A 19,640-nucleotide genomic window follows, 5' to 3' on the forward strand; every position below is an offset into this window, starting at 1 on the left:
TCTTGCGTCTCGCCCGGGGTAGGGGTCGGGTGGTTCCTTGGGGACCGGGCTGGTGGCGTCCTGGGGTCGCTGTTGGCCCTGGGGTGGTTTCCACTTGCCCCGCCTTCAGAGGGTGGGTAGCTATGGATGAATGTGTGTCTTTGTGTATTTGTCACCGTCTCCGTGAGTATGGGTGGGTGAGTGAATGTGTATGTATGGCATATCTGTGTGTGGGTAAGTATGTATGGGCATGTATGAGTATCTGTGTATAAATGTGTACACGGGTGTCTGGGTGTGTTTGTATGTATGGCTGGACCTGGGTCTGGGCCTTGTGCCTTGCCTCCTGGCCGCTCCTTGCTGGTTGCCTCCTCCCCCCTACCCCCCTGGGATGGGGGTGCCTCGGGGTTCCTGGGTGGGGCTGGGTGTTCTGGCGTGGGTGCTGGCCTGCCCCCCTTGGGGGTGCGGTGCGGGGCTGCGTTGGCTTCTTCGGCGTGGGGGGGGGCTCTGTGGAGGGTCGGGCGGTCCTTGGGTGCCGTGGGCCCGGGAGCCCTGCCGCCGGCCAGTGCAGGGGGCTGGCCGCTGGGGGGGGGCTGGCTTCTCATCGCCGTGGGTTCCCTGGAGCCCTCGCTCCTCGACTGGGGGGGCTCCGTCTGAGACCACCCTCTCCCGTCTGCTGGGGCAGGTGTGCGGTTGTCTTTGGACTGAGTGGCCGGGGGTCTTCCTGGCTCTTGGTGGGCTGCTGGTGGCCTGGGGTTCCGGGGGCTTTCCGTACCTGCCTCTGGCTTCTGATGGGTGGAGCTGCAGCGTTTTGCCCTCATTGGTAAGTACGTTCCATGACACAGACACAAACATGACACAGACACAAACGCCCACTCAATCACAACTCAACAAAATTGTTGGTGTGCGTAACATGCTTTGTTAGTTTTGTTTTTCACACACAAATTTATTTTTGCAAGTATTGATAGTATTTTTTTATATGTTAAAGTGATGAAGTATCTGATTAATAGACTTGTGCTCTTTCCCCTTTTTTTTTTTGCTCCCTTTCTCTCTCCCTTTTTCTTCTCTTTATTTTCCTCTTCTTCAGCCTGTCAGCTCTGGCTGTTACATAGTATGTGGAAAAATAACTCAGATAAATAAAATAAAGGGTTAAAACATCAACAAGAAGAGCCTATTGAGAACCTATAGAGCTCATCTTGAAATAGCAAATATGTTTGGCACAACAACGCATTCAGATCACAGTTCTGCTTGCAAGATCTACCAGACATGACAGGCTTTAAAAAAAAAAAAAAAAAAGAAAATGCACTCTGACCAAAGGCACTTTTCCGGAAAGGAACAACACAATCTTCCCGGATTGTCCCTCTTGTTAATCGAGATGTATTGTTCCTTATATTTACAAACTGAGTGAGTGGTGGAGATGACAGACCTTTAACAATTTTGTAAAAAAGACAGAGATTTGAGAATTTGAGTACATTCTCCCAACCCAAGAACCCATATTGCAGTGATGATATCTTAATGGTTTTTTGTCCAATATTTTCATTGTTTGTTTGTATAATGACTCTATGGATTTCAGTGCTGTTGTATTTGCTTGTGACCAAGTTGTGAGACAGTAAGTTATGTGTGATAAAACACATGCATGCTTGAACAATTTAGAAGCCTGTAGTGATTACTGGTCTTATAAACCTAAAAATTGATAAAGTAAATTTAACACAATTACAAACTTCTTTAATCTGAGGTTTAAAAGTGAGTTTTGAGTCTATTATTGTCATGGCCGGGGAGGAAACGGGTGAGGAAGGGCAAAAACGAAAGACTCCAGAGGTAAACATAACTTAAAGGAGGTTTATTAAGGCTCGGAGGAGAATGAACACCAAAATCCAACGGAGGGGTGACGAAGGGAAAACACAAGGAACACTGGAACATGCGGGCACAAAACATCAACGACGCGACAGAGAACAAATGAAAACTGAGGGCTAAAATACACAAAGGGTAATCAGGGCAAGAGGAAACAGCAGGGAACAACAGGTGAGGCAAATGAAACTAATTACACAGGGAAAGCAAAGCTAGACACAAAGCACAGGGAAAACACACTGGCAAAATAATACAGGAAGTGATAAACCAAGGAACACGCAGACGACTCACAACACTGGGAACAAGACAACACACTGGGAGGACAAGCACAGGAAATAAACTATAAACACAAAACGCTGGGCAAACGGCCCAGGACATGAGAATTATGATACCGAGATATTTACATTCATTCACAAGTTGTAGTTTTTCCCCATCTGCATAAATATTTGCCTCACAATTTGGAAGTTTTGATTTAGAAAAGAACATTCCAACTGTTTTACTCACATTTAGTTTTAAGCAGGACTGGTTTAACCACTCTGATACATTAGCCATGGATTGTGTAAGTTCACTGGCTACTTGAATTATGTTTGTGCCATGTGTGTGTAGCGGGTGTATTTAAAATGTTAAGATATTTTTTTATATTCCACCAAGAATCCATCCCCTGTTATTTGGTTTTGTTGTTATTTTTCATATATATGTATGTATTTGTTTTCTATGTTATGTTTTGGGAGCTTTTATTTTGTTATGTCACTTCGACTTCCCTTCCATGTCACTTCCGGTGGTTTCGGGCCTCCCTCTCCTCAGTCGGCAAGAGGCGCTGATGAGAGGAGGTGACGTTACGTTCGTCCTTCTGGTTATGGAGTGATTTAATGTGTTAGAAGTGTTAAAATACGGCTCAAACCTTGCTTGTTGTGCTCATAAATTAAGTGTTGAGACATTGTTGATTGTTTTTAGTGTGAATCCCCTTTTTTTTGTGAGTACAGCACTCGATTGCAACAAGCTAGTATTAAGCTAGGCTGCAAGAGCATACAGGCAGCTTCTCATGTGTTTGCCGGTTTGTTCTCTAGAGGGCGTGCATGCAGAAGCTCCATGAGGTCGCTGTACTAAATTTGCGTTTATATTCACACAGGTATGTGAGCTCCCTTTTATTTATAACATGTATATTTGTTTTTGTTCATCTTTTTACTCTTTTGAACTTACTGTATAATTATTTATGTTCTTGTTTGCTGTTTATTCATTGTTCTGGAAAAAGTTCATATAAACAGTTGCCACTGTTGTGTCAGGTATAGGTTGTCCCTAAGAATTGTTTTGTTAAATTATTACTATATGATCACAAAACTGTGTATTTTTGTTTATGTATTTCCAAGTTTTTATGTGTTTTATAAGACGTGCTATCATAGCGCACACCTCGTGAGTCGGCAAGAGGCGCTGATGAGAGGAGAGGGCGTGCATGCAGAAGCTCCATGAGGTCGCTGTACTAAATTTGCGTTTATATTCACACAGATGTGGGAGAATAAACCTGCCTCAGTCGGCAAAGAAACAGACGACCCCTTTAATTCTTTATTGCCAACACAACGCAGAGAGGTTGCCGCAGCCTAGAGTGCAGAAGCAGTGTGGCGCCGGTTACATGTGTAAATAACAGTAGTTTTGTGCCACAGACTTTCTAATTCACATTTGGGGAGCTTGTTTAAATATTCTCCTCCTGATATTTAAACGAGTCCTCATAACATATGTATTAAAAAAAATACATATGTCATGAGTCCAGCCAATTTACTCCTGTTCACAACTTTGAGTCACAAAACTGACACTGAGCCTCTTTAGTAAATCCAGCAACTTTTTAACTTCACAAGAAGGCTTTTTGCTGCTGCACGTTAGTAAATCTGGCCCTAAATTTTCTTTTTTTCTTTCAAATTCCAACCTTATTTTTCCAAGGAAGGTTCTCATTTAAATCACCTGCATGAGGGGAGGGAGGGTGGTCCATTATCTGCATACTGTATCACCTCTGGCGACACATCATTAAGGAGACTAGACCTTACACTTATACTTGGAGCTTATACTAGTCCATCCATCCATTCTCTTCTGCTTATGCTTTTCGGGGGGGGGGGGGGCTGGAGCCTGTCCCAGCTGTCATAGGGTGAGAGACCTGTCGCAGGGCTAACGCAGAGAGACAACAATTCACACTCACAATTTAGAATCACCAATTAACCTAACCGCACTAAGTGCGTGTCTTTGGACTGTGGGAGGTAACCAGAGTACCCGGAGCAAACCCACGCAGACACGGGGAGAACATGCCAACTCCACACAGGAAAGCCTGGGCCAAGGTGGATTTGAACTTAGTGCTAACCACCACGTCACTGTGCTGCCCCCTTACTCTAGTCATCGAGGAGAAGAGGTTAGGAAAAGGAGATGGGAGGGACTTTTGGAACGCACCCTTCGTGTTTCTCTGATGAGCATCAGTGATAAATATAGATTCTTAGATGCAACTTTATTTCTTGGTTTTGGTTAATTAATTTTTTGTCTCTTCTTCTGTCGGCAGTAAATGATTTCACAGCAATGTTTTTGTTCTATAAGCATTAAAATATGATCCTAAAATATGACCCCTACACTGTACTTGCTGACCTCATATCAATTCTGTATGAAGACTAAGCCTATGTTTGAATTCTGTATTTATTCAAATCTTTACTCTCAAACCATTAAACAGCAGCGAGTGCTACAGTTTCACAGATCCTTTCATCATGTTTTGAGTGTATTATAGATCATCTGCTGGGAGAAAATGCTTTATACATGCAGCTTGTTAAGCCGTACCTTACTAAATCCACTGAATGAAGCGCAAACTGTGCATCACATTGTCACAAGAATGTGCGTGTATTAATTTATAAAATGTTGGGTGCATTCCAATAGTCCATTTTGCTTAGGAAGGTTCCACACTGAGATAATGAACTGGGCCCTGCTATTTCAACATGCCCGGGCATGTGGACTCACTTATGGATCAGGATAAATGGCCACACGAAGCTGGTTATCAGCTCATTAAGTTACACCACGGTTTCCTCTGAAAAGGGATGTTTCACGGGTCATATGACTTTGATGCCACAGAAAATGATCCCTGTGCCACCCGCACCACAGAAATTACCAAGTGGTTATCAAATAAAAATCTATAAAGAACATTAAAAAAAAGGACAACAGATGAATCCTGCAGAAAATCATTAATCTGTGTGTGTGTGTGTGTGTGTGTGTGTGTCACGTTTCCTCAATTAATAGTAATCAGCTTCCTTGCAATCATTAACAAAATATGTAATATAACATTGCTCTGTGGTAAACAGGTGGTCAGAGAGCACATCAAGTAAAGATAATAAAGAGTCAATTGGAAGGTCCATTAATAGAATTGTTTCCAGTTGCTCCTTTATGTATCCAGAATGTGTGTATCTGTGGACAGTCCAAGAATATATGCGTGTTAAAAATGTCAAAAATGACTTTGAGGTAATTACTGTAATTCCTTCTTTTCATTTAAATCTTCTTTCACAATCGTGTCGTTATGTCCTCACATTCCTATCAGCCCTCAGATCTTTGGTTTGGCTCAGGCAGGAGAATGCGCTCCCTCACTTCCTCATAAATGCAGACTCTTAACTTTTACAGCTGTTTTCTTTATTTCACCGGCCATTAACCAGTAACCCCTCTCTGAGCATGACCACGTAAAACTCAGTTCTCTCCTTCCATTATAAAGACTAATGAATTGCATCTATAACAATGGTGTCACATCTCCAGATGTTTTTGTTTTTATTTTAAGGCTTCTTTTCTCTTTTTTTTTCCTCTCTTTTTTTTTAAAAAACACCCTTTAAGTAAGGTAGGAATGCAAGTACGCAACAACATGATTGTGAAAGAATGACTTAAATAACTCAGTCATTTTAGCAACAACATCAAAATCAAATTAACGAGTTTCCTTAAAAGAAAGAAAGAGTGAAAAGAAACAGACTTGTGTGTTTATGTTGGCCTCTCTGTGGGATGGAGTGGAGAAAAAGGAGGCCAACAAGTGGGAGGAGTGCAGAGAAAAATGTGACATCGAGGGAAGTTTTGTTGCTAATCAAAGCTCCAAGTCTTAAAACAGGATAAGACCAAAGACCGTAATGTGTGCTGCAAAAATGGTGAAAAAGACCTCCTCATGAAGGCTCTGGTAATTTCCTCAGATGACCACAAGGTGGAGCCCTCTATCTTAAAAACTCTACATAGAAATGATTGACAGTTATTTTCCAACTGTAATGGGCGCAGGTTGAATGCTCTCTATTATTACACATCTAAGGCCCGGACTGACAGTGAGGATGATCGCGTTTATGAGCAGGTAACACTGATCACGTTCTTGTGCGGAGACAAAAGAAACGAACCTGTCAGGAGAAACTAGTGCAAAAGATGACTGTCTCATGGCTTCAGCTGGACTGTGGATACCAGCAGTTTCCAGCTTGATGTTTTTTGTTTTTTACCTAATTTATAACTAAGTTAGACAAAGAGAGGGTTTGTACATGTGCAGAGGAGTGATAGTGGATATACTGAACAAAGGACGTCTCTGCCAGGAAGGAGGAAAAGAGGAAGACCACAGAGACGATTCATGGATGCAGTGAAGGAGAACATACAGAGGGTTGGTGTGGCAGAATAGGGGGAGATGGAGACAGATGGATCTGCTGTGCTAACCTCTAAAGAAGAAGAAAAAGAGGGTGAATACAGGTGAGAGTTCAAGTTTTGGCTCAAAATTCACACTTTTTTTTTGCTTTGGGCACAAATGTTTAGAAACCATTGTCTGACAAAGAGCTATTTTGAAATTATCTGTACACATATATGTGCTACACACCTTCTTCTTCACAGAGATAACTGCTCGTGATGTGACCCAAATATCTGACTCTGAAACCACCTTTAGTACTAAAGGTTGGATTCATCTCATCAGATGCTTCGTCTTTTTTGTTTCCCTTCATCCTCCAATCAGTCACAGCACATGGCTGCCCCTCCCTGAGCCTGGTTCTGCCAGAGGTTTCTCTCTGTTAAAAGAGAGTTCTTCCTTCCTACCGTCACAAAGTGCTCACTCATAGGAGCCATTGGATTATTGTAGTAGGGTCTTTACCTTACAGTATAAAACTCCCTAAGGTGATTGTTGTTGGATTGTTGGAGTGTAATCAAAGTATACACTGCAGTTGGATTTAGTGCTAACAATACAGATTTCAAAGGGCCATGACTTCCTTGAAGTGATCGCATTCAAAAGAAAACAGCAAACTCATTTGGATGAGATGGTAGCTTTTGTGTAGCTGTTACTATTGCACCTCCTCATAACACTAGCTCATGTGTTGCATTGCCTGTTGACTCAGTGACGTGATGAAAAAATGTGGCACAATAAACAAAACATTTTACCAGTTTTTATATATATATATATATATATATATATATATATATATATATATATATATATATATATATATATATATATATATATATATATATATATATATATAAAACTCAGCTGTATTAATGGATTACAGGTGGATTTTTAATATAAAAATTGCCTTTTGGAGTGTTTTAAAGTCTAAATATTACGATTAATACGTTTATATATTGATGACCGAGTAGTCGTACTGGTCCACTAACCCAGTTGGACAAACGACAGCTCTTCGCTTGACTTGCTGTCCTGGCGCAGAAGACGCTGGCGTCAAGGCAGCTGAGACAGGCCCTTAAACCGGAAACTATCCCCTTCAAGTTTCAAAATAAAACCAAATCAAAACTAAAACAAAAGCTTTATCGCCCGATAAAAACAATAAAACTGTAAAATTTATACATTTAATTTCTCAGTAAATATGAGTTTAATTGTTTAATCGTAAAATGTGTCGCACTGTAAAAGCACCATTGAGTTTATACGAGACTTATTCATTAAAGGACTAAAAGGTAGTCGCAGCTAATTTTCGGTCACTTCACGATCGCTTGGCGTTTGCGCTTGAAGTGGCAAAAACGACAAATGCAAACAGTTAATTTTACTGCATTTCAACAATATTGATGCAGGGTAATAGTCTGCTGAGACCTTCTTCGGTGGACATACTGGATTATAAACCCTCCGTTTTGGGGGTCCGGTGGATGACGCAGGGCTTTCTCGGTTAAGTTTGCACAGGATACTGTTGACATAAGCAGCTCCAGCAGAAGACGACGGCGGGGCAAATAATCCGAGTCACAAGACTTCTTCTTCAGTGAGCTTCACGGCTGCTTTTGCCCCTCACAGGTAACGTACGGCTTCGCCTGCCTTTTTCTTTCATTTGTTTACAAATTAAGGCGCAAAGCAGACCTCCGTTAGGAGCGGCAGTACCGATGAAAGTTGGCCGAACAGTTACATTTGGTCGGCTTGTTTGACAGCTCGGTCCTCGTCGCCAGAAAAGAGGCTAATCTGCTCTCCGTTTTCCGCTGCCGAGGCGCCTGCTCTGGTGGCATTTCGCCTTGAAGCCGCAGAGGTAAATCAAAAATAGAAGTTAAAAAAAAAAACAGAGCGGAAATGATTGCGAAAACTTCCCTTTAACCAGAGATGTGCTGTCATTGCTGTTGCTGCTGATAGTATGAAGCGGGTGAGAGGAGCAGCTGCTATGTGTGCGCTTGTTTCTCAACACTACCCAGAATTTATTGCATAAAACCGGTTAGCAGGGCGGCTCTTTCTTCTCTGACCTGTGCGCTACTATGTCTAACTTTTGGACGAGCTTACGTGGGAAATATGCACCCGACAGAGAGCGAGGTACTGTAACGAAAGCTGGAAAGCGGATATCCACCGCGGGGCTAGTAGAAGTTAACCCCCCCCCCCTCTCTCTCTTCCCTTTCCCTTTGCTGTGATATTAACAGGCTCTGAAGGGATGGAAAAACCCGGGTACTGCTCCGGGAGCTTCGACGGCCTTCATCATCCCAGCGATGATGATGATGATGATGATGAGATGGTGGACATAGCAGGAGCCACACTGGACTTTTCAAGCACGGACGACGTCCCTCCTCTCAGCTCAGGTAGGCTCCTGCTGTTTTACCGAGTTTTTTAAAAGCCATTAAACATCTTAAGCAAATACAACTAATGTCTATCAGGGAGTTATGAGGGAGCTTCAAGGTGCAGATCATGCAACTTGCTTCAACTCCAGTTGGCATTAAATGTCCCTCTGTAAAAAGGCCCAAACTTATATCCAAGCTGTGACATCTAACTTCAGAAAAGCTTAAAACGTGTGCTGTCAGCCACACATGCATTGATGACTGGCTCCTGCATGTGGAGGGTGCCATCTGTGTTGTGGTTACTCTTCTTTTACTATCGTCTCTACAACCCCCCCCCCGGTCTATTTACTGAGATGAAAAGCACGCTTTGAGAGTCAACAACAGGCAGGCTGTAACTTGTTTGTTGCAGCGAATGACGGTCAGGCCAGGATTGACCTTTTCACATGTATCAGCCAGCACAACACCATTGGCTGATTTTCACAGCAATTCACTAAGTTGCATAAGAAGCTGCAGATTTCACTTTCAGAGGGAATTCTGATGTAGGTGATCAGGGCAGCACGGTGGTTAGCACCGCTGCCTCGCAGCAAGAAGGTCCTTGCTGTGTTCAAATCCACTAGCTGGCCTCTCTGTGGATTTTTCATGTTCTCCCTGTGTTTGTGTGGGTTTTCTCCAGAGTACCAGGGGTTAGGATAATTGGTGATTCTAAATTGCCCATAGGTGTGAGTGTGAATGGTTGTCTGTCTGGCTCTCTGTGTGTTAGCCCTGTGACAGGCTGGTGACCTGTCCAGCGTGTACCCTGCCTCTTGCCCTATGATTGCCCCTACCTGCCCCCCCTGTGACCCCCAAGGATAAATGGATGTATGGGTGATCAGTATGTGCCTGACACAGTGGTACTACTGATGAGCTGCTGCTCTGAATCCTTTTAATTTTTAGCTCGTTTGGCTAAAGGGCCGATGAGCTTGTGCCATGGCTGTTCTGTGCTACTACTCTTGCTGGAGTTCTTCTTCTTCTTTCGGGTGCTCTCTTTCAGGGGTCATCAGAGCTGATCATCTGTCTCCATCTCACCCTATCTCTATCATCATCTTCTGTCACCTCTATACTCCTCTTAATACCCTAGCTGCTCCTAGAGTATTGGTTTTAGTGAAACTTGCACAAAGTGCTCAGGGTCAAGGGCATGTTTGTCGTTTTAAGGGCATTATCCTGTGAACTGTGACAGATGACGGATGAGTCTTTCAATCAGCTATTGACAGTTTTCATACAATTTCTTATTTTCTTTTTGTTTGTGCTATGAATGCTCGTTGTGACTCATTTTACTAGTTACATGTTATAGTGCAAAATATAGCTATAGAAAGTGATGTACACAATTGTGTGCGCAGTTACTGAAGGGGTTAAAAGCCATAAAACAGTCAAAATGTACCCCATTCTGATGCAGGAGGTTAAAAATGTATGCATTTTTGTTCCCTACTGGGGATAAAAGTAATGGACCAAAAGAAGGCAAATGTAGACCAGAGGGTCTGCATGCCCCGCATCACATCCAGCTCATATCCAAGGGGTTAATATTTTGTCTGCACAGTGTATCTGTTTTTCATACAACTAGTAACAGGATGAAGAATATTTGGCCAAGAAGAGGTCCTAGTCAGAACCAGAGGAAAATCCTGAGAATTGTAATCAAATTACTTGATAACTAACAGAAACTGTACAGACTTTTGTCAAATAAAGTAATGCTGGCTCACTGCTTTTACTGTGTGTGGACAGTTTGCGCTCAGGTGTGGTGTCCCTCCCCTTTTCAGGCCCCTTTTAACACAGGAAAAACCCTGAAAACACAGATAATGCTTATAAACAGTGATTTGCCCTTTACCCCCTGTTTGATTGCGCAGTTGTGTGGCTACATCTCCTGTGTCTATGCAGCTCTCTCTCTCTCCTGTGTGAGGAAATGGGCTCTCACTCACGTAACTTTTTTTTTTTTTAGTTTAGTAGGCTCGCATCACACTTTTAAAGCTGACTTCCTTTTGAAACTACACAACTTAGAGGTGTGGGTAAATGACGACCAAGTTTCTTGTTTTCTACTCAAAAAAATAAAGCTGCGCTACAGATGCTAGAGTGGCTGAACTGCTGTCAGGGAGTGTTTGTGCTCAGTGATTAGCAAGCTTTAGTGTTTGTTAGTGCTCTCAAACAGTGATAAGGTAATAGTAATGGCAGGGCATGCGTGTGTGTCACATGCTTTTAGTGAGTCATCTGAATGATCCGTTAGTTCATGCTTACCTTGAAATGCCCAGATTTACTGTGTTTGTTTATGGCTTCCCTTCTGGTCGTAAAACAGCCATTAAACAATAAAACATCTTTGCAGTGTTTGCAAATACACTGGAAAGTTTTATAAGTCGGTTCTACTTAAAAGAAATATATATGCAAACATGTGCTGCGTATATAAAAAAAAATTTAGCCAGTTTAAGAGGGATAAGTTGGAGGACAGGGCGTGATTTATTTATTTTTCCCATCACTGCTGAGTTGAATCTCTGCCAAGTGAACAAAATCATTGTTTGCATTTATGCTGGTATGTCTGAGCAAAGCTGAGGTGTTTGTGCTGGACCTGGAGCTGCTAAACACTGAACAACAATTAATTTCACTGAAATGCACTAAGGAGAGAGGATTTCACAACCGATTTGCTCGATACACAGATTATCAGGGACCAAGGCTCAAGGAGTCCCTCAAGGGTCTTTGCTGGGACCTCGTCTTTCAATCATTAACATGCAGCCAGATCATCCATCATCGTGGTCTGAGTTTCTACATGATGATACACAGTGGTATCTCAGCACAAAACCCTCCAGTCAGTTCCCTTCTTTGTTCCTTGTCATCTACTTGGAAGACATCAAAAATATTCTCAGTTTGAACAGTAATAAAAGTGAACTCTTGTTTGTGGCTCCCAAGTCATTGTTCTGGAAAGTGGCTGATCTGGGCCCTAAATGTGTATGGATTATTCTATCTCACCATCTTTGGAGGTCCGCAACCTGGGTGTCGTTCTGGACTCTACTCTCTCATTCTCACCACATACGAAATCCATCTCTAAATCTACCTTCTGCCGTCTAAAGAACATCTCCAGACTCCACAGCTGAAACTTTCATTCCTGCTTCAGGCCCCATTTACACGACACCATTTCCACTGGAAACGGTGTTGTTTTGATGTGTTTCAGCCTTCGGTTTACATGGTAGCATTTTAGAAACAATCTGCGTTTACACGGTGACACGTGAAACGATGAAAACGATGAAGTTCCCATGCCAGGCCACAAGTTGGCGTTGGTTTTGTCTTTGCAAAGCTTGTTTATGCAAGACGCGCATGCGTGGAGGGATACAGTAGGAAGCGCGGCAAATTGTTCATTACTTACAAAATGGCCAGTGTGAGAGGTTTTGTGTGGACTGACCATGAGGTTGGATCGCTGCTGCACACAACACTGAATTACAAAACGGTAAAAACACAAGAAAAGCATAAGAAGCACTCGTGAATCCGCGAGTACTGTTTATCAATTTGCGCACACGCGGAAAACTGTGGCCGTTGCAACCATAGTGCGCATGTGCAAGTCACCTGTTTTCAAATCACCCCGGTTTCAAGCGTTTACACGAGAACGCAAGCCGGTGCGTTTCTGAAACGCTCCACTCTGGACCCTGTTTCTGAAACACATCGTTTTCACTCTGTTGTCGTGTAAACGGAAGGCCGAAAAGCATCAAAACGACACCGTTTTCATTTTGAAACGGCATTGTGTAAACAGGGCCTCAGTCCTGCCCGGATTACTGTAATACTGTCCTGTTTGGGCTTCCTATTAAAGCACTGGTCACGCTGTAGTACTTTCCTCAGTATTTATTAGAACTTCTCGTCCACTAAACCCGATCTTGGATTTTGTGTTCCACGGATAGAGGCTTACTCTCCATCTCTCACACCAGTTTGTGGCCTTTTGGTGGACCAAACCTTCAGCACTGTTGCCACCACTCTCTGGATCAGGCTCCCCTCTGAGATCCGTGATGCCCCATCTCTGGCCCTTTTTTTTTTTTTTTTTTTTTTAAAAAAAAAAGGATAAAATGCCACCTATTCACTGAGGCCTTTGACCTTTCTGTTTAAAATGATCACGAATTCCTTGAAAGGTGCTATATAAATCTGAGTAGTTATTATTATATAGAAAAAAACACGTGTCTATACTGACAGTTTAATGATCAAGCTGACAGCCTTCAGTGCTTTGGTTTGTTGAATTGCTAATCAATACTCTTCAATTTTTAGGAAATATAACTTGTCTTTTCATTGTTTTGCTGATGATATTCAGATCTATTTTCCAATGAAATCTAATGCTCCAAATTCATTGCAGATTTTGTTGAACTGTCTTTCTGACCTGAAAAATTGGCTAAACATGAATTTTCTGTATCTTAATGAAAGCAAAACTGAGATTCTTTTGTTCGATTGTGCTGACCAGTTGAGGACCTCTGTTGCCTCTCTTGGACACTTAGGGTCATACATCCATCAATCTGTCAAAAATCTTGGTGTGATCATTGATGGCTCCTTTAACTTTGACAAACAAATTAGTTCTGTGGTGAAGACTAGTTTTTTCCAACTGAGATTGTTGGCCAAAGGAAAGCCCTATCTTTCTTATAAGGATTTTGAAAGAGTCATACACGTTTTTATCATGTCTAGACTGGACTACTGTAATTCTTTATATGTAGGTTTATCTCAGTCATCTCTTCGTCGGCTCCAAATGGTCCAGAATGCTGCTGCTCGACTTTTAACAGGGACCAGAAAGCGTGAGCATATTACTCCAGTTTTAGCCTCACTTCATTGGCTTCCTGTTAATTTTAGAATTAATTTTAAGATTTTATTGATTGTTTTTAAGATTTTATCTGGGCAGGCACCTCTGTACTTGTTTGATCTTATTCATGTTCATACTCCTGTCAGAACATTAAGGTCTGCCAATCAGATGATCCTAAAAATTCCAAGGTCTAGACTTAAAAACAGAGGTGATCGAGCTTTTTCAGTTGTGGCGCCGAGTCTCTGGAATGCCTTGCCATCTCATATTAGATCAGCTCAGACTGTTGCTACATTTAAATCTTTGCTAAAGATGCATTTTTATGGTCTGGCTTTTAATTCGAGCAAATCTTGACATTTTGTATTTCTTTAGTTATTATATTTTTGTCTGGATTTTTGTTTGTGTGTTGATGTTTTGTATTTTATGTATTGCCTGTGAAGCACTTTGGTCCATTCTGGTTTTTAAATGTGCTATACAAATAAATTTGACATTGACATTGACATATTACTACCAACAAGATTTGTCAAACGTGTGTGCACATCAGGCTATGCTGTGCAGTAGCCAGTGGTGTAGATTCAACATAGCTTGTTAATCAAGTACAAGTCACATGATCTTCATAAGTAAAAGAGCTGTTCTTCATTTTAAGTTGGAGACTGTGCTCTCAGACCGCACTAACAGGACCACAGTTTTTGTTTTTTGTTTTTTAAATTAATGTTTGAACAAAAACCCCTGAACATGAATACACTGACCTATGATACCAGAGCCTCCGTCCTGGTGGCCTGTTAATAACTAAACCTTTATGCCGTTCTCATCTACACAGTATTTGAAAACTACATCAAATATCCACAAGTCTAACTGATATAGAGATATAAGTGCTGATATATAAGTGTTATTTACATAGAAAAAAAAGTCAAGTACAAATTATTAAATGAAAGAAATATGCGCAACTGTGCACCTCAGTTTGAGGGCAAAAGCAGGGAAACAAAATGGGGGGGGGGAAGGATATAAATTCAGTAAAAACAAACAAACAAAAATGACATGGAGTAAGCACATTATTTGCATTTGCAACATAGTGCAGAGTACCTCTAATCTGAAACAAGACTGCCCGGTTACTAATGATGTCATGCTTCCAGTGTACAGTGGACACATTTCCTTTTCGCTCTTGCAGCTGCGGGCAAGGTTATACAAGAGTCACTGGTACTAATTAACAATCCTGTTAACCTCTTCTAAATGTATTGTGACTTTGTGCTATGCAGAATTTGACTCTTGCTCAAAGGAAACAAATTTTTTTTGCTCTCCCAGAGTTAACTGACCCACAGCGGGGCTTCCTTTCCTCATCTACAGAGGAAAGTATTGTACCTTAACCACAGACACTCGCTGCAGTTTTCATGCAGCCACGCTGAGAGCCTGATGAGCTGAAGCTGCTTCAACTGTTTAAAAAAAAAACCAAGACCCTGGTGTAAACCTTTTGCCACTTCCTTTTCCTCATCACCGATGCTCCCTGCAGATTGAGCAGCCATAATTTCTCCGTCTCGGTTTCGTACAGTAGAGTTGGACATTGCGCAGTTGTTTCTGATGTCACCATGATCGTCCTCAAGATAAAATGCCAGACAAATTGCCTGACTGTATCTGCTGCCAAGGCAAATAAAAGAGAGTGCATTATCAGCAGTGTGTGTTATCATTCTGCCTGGTTACTGCTGATGCCACGGTGACATCACCAGTTTACTGCAGGAGTTCAAATCAGAGCAATAAAACAGTTTCAGCAGGAAGTCTGCAGATGAGATTTCTTTTTCAGTGGATATACTGCCCCGCTACAGAGCCACGTGTTTCCACAGTATCCGTGTAGTTTCAGTGTAGATGCAGCTTTAGAGTTTCACTGAGTCCTCTGAAGCTGAAGCAGCTTTCTGGCACTCATATGCTTGACATCAGGTTGTTAATCTGCAGATATCTTTGTACATCACCGGGTCTGTCTAATATCACAAGTGTTTTATCAGTTTCATATTGGTATCCTCAGTTTTTATCCTGTGTCCCCAGCTTTTGTTAGTGGGATTCCAGCTTTGTTATCTATTAAGGAAAACTGGGTAGAGTAGTGAATGATTTTAAAACTCAAAGCAGTAATGTGCATTTGTTTTCCCCTGGGTCACCCTTAACTCAGGGTGATTGATCCAGCTCTGAACTTAAAATGTCCTCATTTCAGATCTTAAAGTGACACTCAGTTTGTTAAACCTGCTTTCTAAAACATGTATGATTTAAACCAGTGCATATATTCCATGTTGTGTCTTTGGTGCCACTTCTGATAAATGACAACTCAGCTTTCTTTTTATTTCCTGCCTTTTTAGTGTTTCAGCTCACACTTCCTCCTTTTCATTTGCTCCCGAGGGGAGGCGAGGCGGTAGAAAGTGTTTGTGGCTTCCCTAACTGCTCATTAGCGGGCACTTGAACCTGTTACCATGCACGTCTCCTCAAAAGCCTTGAGTGCCGCAGGAATAGTCATCTACATCCTTGTGTAACCTGTTGCTCAGGGACTCATTAGCCTGTGATGTTTGGAGAGGAAAGTTTATGTTAGGGAGGGACTGATAGTCCAAATACTGACTTGGAAATGATATCAAAGTGTCCCTTCTGTCAAACAGTTGTGCGCAGTGAAGGTTGTCCTTTATCTTCCTGTTGGATAACAGAGAATAATAATCGTTTAAGCCAAGCAGTTTTTTTTTCCTTTCATGGTGCCTCTCATTCCTTGTGGCTGTATGCAATGTGTTCATCTAAAGAAAAACACTTTTCCCATGAAATCCTTTAATCCCCAAAGGAAGTGAACATGTTGCTGCTTCTTCTTGCGGTCGGGCTTCGCTCCGTGTCTGTTATTAGTCTAAGTCTAAAACTAAGTACACGCCATGAATTAGCAGCTTGTAGAACCACCTTCAGCAGCAATAACTTGAAGTACTCATTTTCTGTGTCAATTTATTGGTCTGTCACATTGTTGTGGAGGAATTTTGGCCCACTCTTCTTTACAGCGTTGCTTCAGTTCATTGACATTTGTCGGCATTCGTTTATGCACAGCTTTCTATGGACTTGAACTGGGCCATTGCAGCACCTGCATTCTTTTCTTTTTCAGCCTTTCTGTAGTAGATTTGGGATCATTTTCCCATTGAATGACCCAATTTGAGCCAAGCTTTAACTGTTAGACCGATGGCCTCATTCTAGAAAACTTTCATGGTCGACTCGATGACTGCAAGGTGCAAAACAAGCCCACATCATCACCCCACCATCCTTGCGCTCACAGTTGGTACGAGGTCTTTGTACTGATGTGCTGTGATTGTTTTCTCCAAGTGTGCTGCTGTGCATTATGGCCAAACATCTCCACTTTGGTTTCATCTCTAAACGACACTGTTCCAGAAGTCTTGTGGTTTGTTCAGATGTAGCCTTGCAAACCTGTGCTGTGCTGACAGGTTCTTTTTAAAGAGAAGAGCTTTTCACTTGGCAACCCTTCCAAACAGGTCATACATGTTTAGTCTTTTTCTAATTGTACTGTCAAGAAGTTTAACATTTAAAATGCTAACCGAGGCCTGTAGAGTCTGAGATGGAGCTCTTGGGGTTTTTTTGCAGTTTCTCTGAGGGTATCTCTTCTTTTAAAGATGCACACATATCATGCTGATGATCAGTTAATAAAGAGCAGCACCTGGCTGCTACTTACCATCTTAATTTTGATGGAAGCAGTAAGGGTTTACCGAGATTTCCACAGGCCTTCACAGAGTCCTGTGAAAACGCTCTCTTTGATACAGTATGACTGTAAGTTTTAAAAGCAAATTTGTTAAAGCAAGAATTTTCCAGTTTTACAAGGTGATGTTATGCTTCTTGGTTTGCTTATATTGCTTTTTTGTTATCATTAAAAGTACTTTCAGTGCTGCTCATACTGACTTTTATACTTTCCTGTCAGTCCTGCTGTCTCAGGCATTGGACGTCTTATCACACCTTAACTGTGAAAACAGGTTATAATGATTGACAGAGACTAGGCTGCCTGTCACTGCAGAGTGTTAACTATGGAGGACCAAAATGGCCAAAATCAGATGCAAATAAATAAATGTCTCATCAAATAAATTAATGTACTATTAAATGCCCCTGTAGGTACTTAAGCATACTTTCACATAGTAGTTTACTTGCCGAGTTAAGTTTCCCTTATTTATTCATGTTTTTTAAAAATGTGTTTATTTACATATGTAGGTATTAATGTATTTATTTTTGTTTATTTTTAATCACCATTAGTTTCCCTAAAGTAATTTATTTACTTATTTTTTTTACGTCATCTGTAAGTGGAGTGGACTCGCCTTTGTAAGTAAAAAAGCTTTGCTGACCACAATTTTCGGGTCAGTTAGCTGCACTCTCTCATTTGCATAATGAATCAGAAAAACACAATCAGTTTAGGGAGAAAAGAAACTAATCATTGAATATAAAAATGTTACATGAATAAATAAAATGAGAATTTAAAATGTGATTATTTATGTAGGGGACTAAAATGTTAAAAAGAGAAAATATATATTTATGTTTTTATGCATTTAATGAAATGTTTTTTATTTTTATTTTTTTTTTATTAATTTTTGGCAGTTTGGGCCCTCTATATTTACTTCACAGTGACTGTCAAAGATATGAAAGGAGAGGAAATCCAGTGACAAAAGAGTGCAGTCATTTTTGTGGTGAAACAGAAGGTAATTTTAAAAGAGCACCTGCATGTTGTAAAATGAATGATCTACCTGAGGTTATACCAAATCTTACACCACTGGTTTTCTAAAGCAGGTTGAGTAAAGGTCATGTGGGGATACTTTAAAGCCCTAAAATATTATAACAGCTGCCAATTCGTCACAGCTTTGCCTCTGTAGTAGTAAAAATTCCTCTTCTGGCCATGCTCGTAGCAAGAGATTTGCTGAGCTCACATATTCTTCTTTTTACTGTAGTAACCTTCACATTCGTATATATTCAGGGCAATTTTATTCAGGTTCTACCACCCAAAGGGTTTATACGAAGACCATTGCCTTAATTAAATTGGAATTAAAATGTTTTCTCTTTTCAAAGAAATAAACTAGAATCAGGTCAAACAGTCAGTGCCAAATGTCACTGCAACATTGCTGCAACTTTAAAGTTGTAAACGTAGTTTTGCTGAGTCGTTGATAAAAGTTCCTCCTTCTCTGTAACATCTGTGCCAGGTTTCTGCAAAGCTGCCTGTCGCTAAGTTTCCAGCACAGAGTTGCATCACATCCTCATATGTAAAGGTTCTTTCAACACGAGGAAAATCGAATCTCCTACACATAAAAATAAATAAATAAATAAAACAAGAATTAATGCTGCTTGGTAAACTGATGGACCACGACATTACCATGTTTCAGGGTTTGTTTGTTGTCAGCAAAGGTCACGGGGGCCACATGAGATGCCAATTCCCATGGAGACAAGACCCAAAGAGTTCAAGGTTCAGAGCCTTACTGGAGCCTTTTGTGTGTGAAAATAATTTTGCAATGCACACCATACTGCGCAGGTTTTGGTAGACAGCGCCACTGTCATATGATCCGGAGAGCATGTCAGCTTTTCTGTATAGACGCAGAGATTTACTGTGACGATCATAGTCTGCTTGGTTCCCTTGGGACGCGCACTCGAACACACAGCGAGTGCTGAACTCAGCACGACTTCCCTTGCTGGAAACCAGCAGTGTCGCTCTGGAGGAGTCGTCGTGTTGTTGACCCACTTTCTGAGAAGCGTTGAATGTTTTCTTTGGCTTTTGGTATTCTGATTTGCAGTCAGGGTCCTGGTGTGTGTGTTTCTTTGCTCTTTGATACAACGTGTTCAGTGTTTTGTGAAGGTTGTGTTTCTAATGTGTGTATTTGTTTGGTTCAGCATACAGTTTGGACACTCACATGGGTGTGTGTCCAAACTTTTGACTGTTACTGTAAACATGTTAGAGTTGAGGTCAAGAGGATTATGCCAGTGTCCACATCAAGGACAGAGTTCTCCGTCATTGAAATACTTCACGTCGCCCCTCTGCCAGTGGCAAGCAGAACAGACTATGAGTTTAGAA

At 41.4% G+C, this 19,640-nt stretch overlaps 1 protein-coding gene across 4 annotated transcripts in view; it reads left to right on the forward strand.

The window, feature by feature from the left end:
* The first annotated feature begins 7,781 nt into the window (after positions 1-7,781).
* Positions 7,782-19,640, forward strand: part of clcn5b (chloride channel, voltage-sensitive 5b) — a 51,167-nt gene continuing 39,308 nt past the window's right edge. Inside the window, exons 1-2 of one of the 4 annotated variants that reach the window (XM_030753661.1) lie at positions 7,782-8,068; positions 8,674-8,829. In XM_030753661.1, coding sequence (XP_030609521.1) covers positions 8,685-8,829 — 145 coding nt within the window. In that variant the 5' untranslated portion in view covers positions 7,782-8,068; positions 8,674-8,684. Of the gene's footprint in view, positions 8,069-8,188; positions 8,295-8,362; positions 8,570-8,673; positions 8,830-19,640 lie in introns of those variants that run through there. The other 3 variants (XM_030753662.1, XM_030753659.1, XM_030753660.1) reach the window with 3 other exon arrangements.

Source organism: Archocentrus centrarchus, chromosome 18 (genome assembly GCF_007364275.1).
Source record: "Archocentrus centrarchus isolate MPI-CPG fArcCen1 chromosome 18, fArcCen1, whole genome shotgun sequence".
In the NCBI taxonomy this organism is placed as follows: domain Eukaryota; kingdom Metazoa; phylum Chordata; class Actinopteri; order Cichliformes; family Cichlidae; genus Archocentrus; species Archocentrus centrarchus.